Source organism: Monopterus albus, unplaced genomic scaffold (assembly GCF_001952655.1).
Source record: "Monopterus albus unplaced genomic scaffold, M_albus_1.0 scaffold84.1, whole genome shotgun sequence".
NCBI classification, from domain to species: Eukaryota; Metazoa; Chordata; class Actinopteri; order Synbranchiformes; family Synbranchidae; genus Monopterus; species Monopterus albus.
Window position 1 is genome coordinate 330,950 of NW_018127964.1, and position 7,485 is coordinate 338,434.

At 42.2% G+C, this 7,485-nt stretch overlaps 1 protein-coding gene across 1 annotated transcript in view; it reads right to left on the minus strand.

The window, feature by feature from the left end:
- Nucleotides 1–6: 6 nt before the first annotated feature.
- Nucleotides 7–7,485, minus strand: part of rnf115a (ring finger protein 115a) — a 17,186-nt gene continuing 9,707 nt past the window's right edge. Inside the window, exons 8-9 of the mRNA XM_020607185.1 lie at nt 4,995–5,110; nt 7–1,794 (exon numbers count right to left, since the gene is read on the minus strand). Of these exons, the coding sequence (XP_020462841.1) occupies nt 1,675–1,794; nt 4,995–5,110 (236 nt within the window). The 3' untranslated portion in view covers nt 7–1,674. The remainder of the gene's footprint in view (nt 1,795–4,994; nt 5,111–7,485) is intronic.

Below are 7,485 nucleotides of genomic sequence, written 5' to 3' on the forward strand. Positions count from 1 at the left end.
TGTGGGATCCTGCTGTGGGCTACATACCCTCCTCTGCTCCAGCTCACTCGTTGCTCACACTTGCTTGGAACACACACTGATCATTAATGCAAGTCTGACACACATTTGTTTAACATGAACCACAGCACAAAGGTTTTTGCACATTCCACAGAAAGTAAGGTTTCAGTGTTGGAACCTGTCATTAAAGCAGTTAATACTTTGAGTAACATACATTTTTAATTTAATTGCTGCACTTGTATAGTACTATTCTACACAGCACTGATTTCAGTACTCAAAACTACAGTATGTAACTTTGTTCAAATCTGCTCCAGAACTTGTCTTAATGTGGAGAGGTGCTCTCGAAGCCTCCTGTGACCCAAACTCATTGAACAGCAGTGAAGAGATATTGGCTTCTAAAGGAGTGGGATTGATCAACTAATTTACTTTTTATTTAAAATCCTTAAATGTCTTTTAATGCACCAATTCTTATCTGAAATGCTAAATAGAAACTAATGAATGTCACTGAAAAAAATATAATGTACAGTCTGTAAATGCTTTTTGATGCTAATTTAATCATTACGTCCTGTCTAATGTGCAGGCAGGATATAAAAATAACACTCGCATTAAAAAGATTGTGAGTAAAGAAATTACACTATTTTCTGTCAATTTATTAATACACCATAGACATTTTTCCATATATATAATATACAGTCTGGTAACCAGGTTTTTCACATTTGTCTCCATTCTCAATGTTTTTCTTTTGCAAACCATTAGTTGTTGGACTAAAATTATTTACATAAAAACGTGATAAAAATTGGAAAGTAAAACAGAAATAAAATGACAGAGGGATGCCATCTGTTTCTAGTATATACACCAGGGGAAGTATGTCTAAAGTATTAAATAATGGGCAGGGCATCATTAAAATTTTTTCCAGATGGAGAAGAGCCCTGAAAGGTGTAAGGGTTCCTTTGCTTTCATTCAACATCACAGCTTCCATTTGAGGCCATTAAACAGCAGCGACTCAACATGACTCCTACAAAATACTCATGTTGAAGTGCACTACACGAGGCAGGCAATAACACGAGCACCTTTGCAAAGCAATCCAACAAAACACCACCAGAATAAATAACTAGAGTTCAACCAATATCTTCCTGACAGATTGTAACCTTGATAAACATAACTTTTATTGCAAGGCTGTGGGTGTTCATGTCATTAGTTCCTGCCTCTGTAAATGCCAAGAGTCAAAGGAATCCCTACAGTATTGTGATACACCATACAGGGCTCAGGTACAGGTTTCAGCAAATCACCAGGTGAACAAAAAGAGGAAAGGTCTGACATTTCCCAAATTAGGGTATAGCAGTAGTGCATTTCAAGAATGACGGGAAAGGAGTTTGCTAGAAGTTGAAGTGGAGAAGACATAATTTTGATCATTAAAATTCTAGGCTGGTTTGTTTTAGGCAAAAAGAGATCTAATAGACCTCCAGTGATTATTAAGACATCTGTATGGGATAACTGCAAACATGGCTGAGAAGAGAGACATTAAAATAAAAAATAAAAATACAAAAAAAAAAAAAAAAAAAATTTGATATGATTGACTGCAACATAAATGAACAGAGGAAAGTGAGAAGTGTTTGTCTTCTCGGTGTGTTGTTGGATGTAGGTGAGGAGAACTGAGGGATGAAACAGGTGGGTGTCTCAGAAGGACCATCTTTCCTGTGTGCGGGGGTCCATGGAGAGGGACGGGGACTCTGATGGGGGCTGGCTGCTGCTGTCTTCTCCATTCAAACTCTTCCTACACACTGGACATGTGTCATGCTGCGTGGCCACAGAACAGAGTGTGGACAATATTAATTTTGGGCAGTTTTAGCATTAGAGTTTTAACAAGTGTGCTTTTTTAAGTCAATTTGGTTGCTATGACTTTCACCTCTAACTCTTTGCCTTGTTTGCCATCCCTTTTATAAACATGGACACACATGGTACTGCTATAAATGGCCAAATGCTCTACTTACAGAAACATACTTTCAAAGGATAAGGTTGGTCGTTTTCTATATCAAGTGTTTTCAACACTCCCCATACACAGACTAAAACCAAGAATGAACTGCCTCTACTCACTTTTAATGTCCATTATTGTGTCTGTCCTGGATCAGCTTATTCATCTATGCCATAGACCTCCATTGTTGTTTAAAAACAAAATGAAACGCTACCCAGCACTGGGTGACACGTTTCTTCATTAGCAAACCCCAGACCTGACTGTGAGTTGCTAATGGAATGTAAACAAAGCACAGAGCTTGTGCAAGATCTCACACATACACAGTTGAGTCTGACTCATGCTAATTTCAGGAAATTATGGCTACTGGGAGACTTTGGGGCAACATAGTCAGGTCTGGTGTTTCATAATGGAAAAACCATGTCACCCAGTGCAGCTCTGTGTTTCCCTGATGTGCTTTTAATCATTTTTGAACGATGACGGCGGTCTATTACACAGACGAACAAGATAATCCAGGACTGACAGCTGAGAGACATTTAGCATGAGTAGAGGCAATTCACTTAGTTTTAGTCTCTGTATGGAGTTTGCTGAAAATACCATTAATATAAAGAATGACTGGCCTTATCCTTTAAATCCATATTAAAACGTAATTCACACCAAGGACGCCTAAACTCCACATGTCAACAGCATTGACTTGTGACCCAGAACTTGAAACACTGATGAATATTGTGACTGACCTATAGAAAAGAAATACCAGCTCTTACTTTGGGATGTTGGAGGGGGTCCTAGCACAAGCAGAAACAGGTAAACTTTCTACTATCAAAATTATGTTTTCTGTTGATATGCCCCTACAAACGTAACCATGAAGTGATAAAGGGAATATGTAACATACAGGTTTAAGCCCTGCATTTAGCTTCAATGCTCTGCATCTACTTTTAAGAACACATTAATGAGCTGCACCATTGTACTTAGCAACACGTTAGTTTATTACCAAAAAGTGAACCCCACATACAGTTGCAAAAAAAATATGTAACAGTAATGGTACAGTTTGCAATTCCCTGGTTTTCTGCATAAATTGGTCATGAAATGTGATCTGATCGTCACCAAAGTCACAAATATGAATAATATTTCTAAGATGATAAAACACAAACAGTCATGATCTTTCATGTCTTTATTGAACACACCCATTAAACACAGAAAATGATGGTGGAAAAAGTAATGGCAACAGTGTTTTAATAACTGGTTGAACCATCTTTGGCAGCAGTAACCTCAAGCAAGCGCTTCCTTTAGCCATGGATTAGACATGCACAAGGTTCAGGAGGAATTTTGGACCATTCGTCCTCACAGAACTGCTTCAGCTCGGCCATATTCTTAGGACGTCTGGTGTGAACGGCTTTCTTGACATCATTCCATAACATCTCTATTGGGTTGAGGTCTGGGCTCTGACTGGGCCACCCCAAAAGGCAGAGGTTGTCTCCAAAGCCATTCTGTACTTCAGCGTTTAGGGTCATTTGTCCTGCTGCATCACCCAGCTTGCTCTGAGTTTCACCTTGCAGACAGCCACCCTGACATTATCCTGTAGGATCCCTTGATAAACTTGGGAACTGATTTTCCCCTCTACAATGGCAAGTGGTCCAGGTTCAGAGGCAGCAAAGCAGCCCCAAATCACAATGCTCCCTCCACCGTACTTCACTTTTGGGATGATGTTTTTATGCTGGTATGCGGTTCTCTTTTTACGCCATACATAGTGCTGTGTGTTCTTCCCAGACAGTTCTACCTTTGTTTCATCTGTCTACAGGAAATTTTCCTAATAGTGTGTTGTGCAGTATCAAGGAGGTCTTTGGCAAACCTCAGGTGTGCTGTAGTGACCTCACTGAGCGTTCTGCCTTGTGCCTTTGGTGTGATCTCGGCTTGGCGCCCACTTCTATGGAGAGTAGCCACAGCACCAGATTGTCTCCATTTACAGACAATATGTCCAACTGTGGACTGATGAATATCTAAAGTCTTGGAGATGACTCTTTAACCCAGCTACATGCAAATCACCAACTCTTGATCTTAGATCTTCTGAGATCTTGTTTGTGAGGCGTGTCTCACATCAGCTGATGCTGCTTGAGAATAGCACACTGACGCTGTTTGAGAGTTTTTGTAAGTCAATACTGTTCTAAACCACACCTCCACTCTCCTTTCATTGAGTGGACTCCAGGTTTGGTAACACCTGACTCCAGCTGACATTTAGTGACATTAAAAGCCTAGTGTTACATTTTCCACAGTCACTTTGTATGTTTAATGGGTGTGATCAATAAAGACATGAAAGCTCAGGACTGTTTGTGTTTTATCAACTTAGAAACATTTTGGCTGTTGGTATGTGTGACTTATTACACCTTATTACCTTACACATTTTATGACCAATTTATGCAGAAAACCAGGAAATTGAAAATGTCCATTGCTTTTCTTGCAATTGTACATGATTCTGCTGCAGTAAACACTGACTAGCACAAAAAATAGAATAGAATAAACTGTCATTGCACAATAGGGCCACAACGAAATTATGATGAATCTGCAAATATAGTCCCAATAAATTGCAAATTTTATGCCTATTTGAGTAATGTTTGCTAAGGAGTACAGTGTCCAGCTGTTTGACATTAATTAGCTTTTTTAAAATGAAAATACATATATTTAGGAGCTGTGTCAGTGAATTGTCTTCAATACATAGTTGGTTTTAGTTATTTTTCCATTTGTTGACAATAGTCTCACCCTTTAATTTACATTTCTTTAGAAAACAACTTTAAAAGTTATTCTATACAATGGAGTTGTTGCTGGATTTTTGACCTTTTCAGTTCATTTTTCCCCCCATCTATGCGCCCTGGCAGTGGGTGAAGTTTCTGCTTTGCCTCGATTTCTATATGAACTACCAGATATCCAAAGAAATATCTTTTAGGTCTAAATGCACATAAGCACACCACTACATGTCACTGAGGAGCTAGCTCATGAGTTAACCCTTTTAATTTCTGCTTTCTTTCTTACTCACCATTTCCAGCCATGGTACTATACAGTCTGAATGAAAGAAGTGGTTACAGGGGAGCTGTCTGACTGGCTCTCCCACTACGAAGTCCTCTTTGCACACTGGACATTCCATACAGCAGTCTACAAGGCAGAAGATAGACTTTCTTAAAAATAAAAATAAAAAAATCATTCACTTTATATTAAAACCCAGTCACCTTTCTTGTGGAGACAACCATCAATCATTAGAACCAAAACTGAAACTGCATCAGAATCAAAATCTGGTGTGCCAGGTGTGTCGGACACACGAGGAATTTGACTCTGGTACATTGGCTCTCAATGTGTATGTACATATCCCCATGCAAGGGGCAAGTAAACAGTAATCCAGCATAAGGCTGTGTAATATAACAAAATACGCTGTATAAACAGGCAGTAAACAATGCAGACAGACTAGAAATGCTCATTGTGATTTCTTAGAGAGTACTTAAAAAGAGACCTGTCTATTTTTACCTCTGAACAATCTGTACAATGTACATTTATAGGTATTTCTCTGAGGGTTATTGTCTAGTCATACTGTCATACTATTGTGAGTCAAGTGTTCAGAGTGATAGCCTTGGGGAAGAAATTGTCCCTGTGCCTGGTTGTCTTGGTGCACAGTGACCTGTGACGCCCTCCAGAGAGGAGGAGTTCAAACAGATTGTGTCCAGGGTGTGAGGGGTCTGCAGTGATCCTCTCCGCCCTCCTTTTGACCTGTGAGGTGTACAGGTCCTCCATGGAGAGCAGGCTTACACCAATGACCTTTTCTGCAGTCCTGACCGTCCACTGAAGTCTGTACTTGTCCTGTTTGGTTGCTGAGCCAAACCAGACAGTGATGGAGGTGCAGAGAACAGACTCAATGATTCCTCTGTAGAACTGTATCAGCAGCTCCTGGGGCAGGTCGAACTTCTTGACCTAGCGCAGGAAGTACATCCTCTGCTGTGCCTTCTTGGTGATGGTCCTGATGTTGGATGTCCACTTCAGGTCCTGGGACATAGTGGAGCCCAGGAACTTGTAGGACTTCACTGCTGATACAGTGCTGCCAAGTATGGTGAGGGGGGTAAGGTGGGAGGGCTCTTCCTGAAGTCCGCTGTCATCTCCACTGTTTTGAGCGTGTTCAGCTCCAGGTTGTTGTGGCTACACCACAGGACCATCTGCTCAACCTCCTGTCTGTAGGCTGACTGATCACTGTCTCGGATGAGACCAATGACCGTTGTATGATCAGCAAACTTTAGGAGCTTGACAGAGGGGTCCTTCGAGATGCAGTCATTGGTGTAAAGTGAAAACAGCAGAAGGGAGAGCACACATCCCTGGGGGGGTGCCGGTGCTGGATGTGGTTTTCCCCAGCCTCACCTGCTGCTTCCTGTCTGTCAGAAAGCTAGTAATCTACTGACAGGGGGGGGCAGGCACAGTGAGCTGGGTCACTTTGGATTGGAGGCTGTCTGGGATGATGGTGTTGAACGCTGAACTGAAGTCCACAAAGAGGGCCCGTGCATAGGTCCCTGGGGAGTCGAGGTGTTACAGGATGTAATGCAGTGCCATGTTCACTGCATCTTCCATTCCCGGTAGGCAAACTGCAGGGGGTCTACGGTGTCCTTCAGGTGGGCCAACACCAGTCTTTCAAAGGACTTCATAACTACAGATGTCAGGGCGACAGCTCCATAATCATTCATTCCACTGATGGAGGTTTTCTTGGAGACTGGAATAATGGTGGCACGTTTGAAGCAGGAGGAGACTTCACACAGCTCCAGTGACATGCTGAAGATAAGTGTGAAGGTGTGGGCCAGATCAGCACACACTTTCAGGCAGGAGGGGGTCACACCATCTGGGCCTGGTGCCTTGCTGATCTTTTGTCTTTTAGAGAGGCCACACATCCTTTCACAGATCGTTAGAGGTGGGGGGCTAGAGGGAAGGATGGTGATTGTCGGGGGAGCAGCTGCTGGGTCTGAGGTGGGGAGGGTGAGGGGGGGAGTGTTGTTTGTCAAAACTGCAGTAGAACACATTCAGGTTGTAGTTGATGGTCCTCCACATAGGATGGCTATAGATGGTTTTCTAGAGCCAGTGATGGTTTTCAGGCTCCCCCACACAGACGAGGGGTCGTTGGCTGAAACCTGAGCTTTCAGCTTTTCAGAGTAGCTCCTCTTTGCTGCTCTGATCTCCCTTGTGAATGTGTTCCTTGCCTGGCTGTACAGAGTCCTGTCCCCACTTCTGTAAGCCTCCTTTTTGGCACGATGAAGCTGCTGAGTCTTGCTGTTTTTGCAGTCGGTTTTTTTTACCATGCTAAGTCTGAGAGACGAGGCATTCCAAGTAGCTTCAAAACAGTGCTGATTTATTCAATGAACACAGGTAAAAATTAACATTACACGCTCAGGTATCTTGCATCTCCAACATGCACGCAGGCAGCTGAAAGATGAAAGACCCTGAACCCAACAGGCCTATACATTATATCACCTCGGGCTAATCCCATACTAACAGGAGACGCC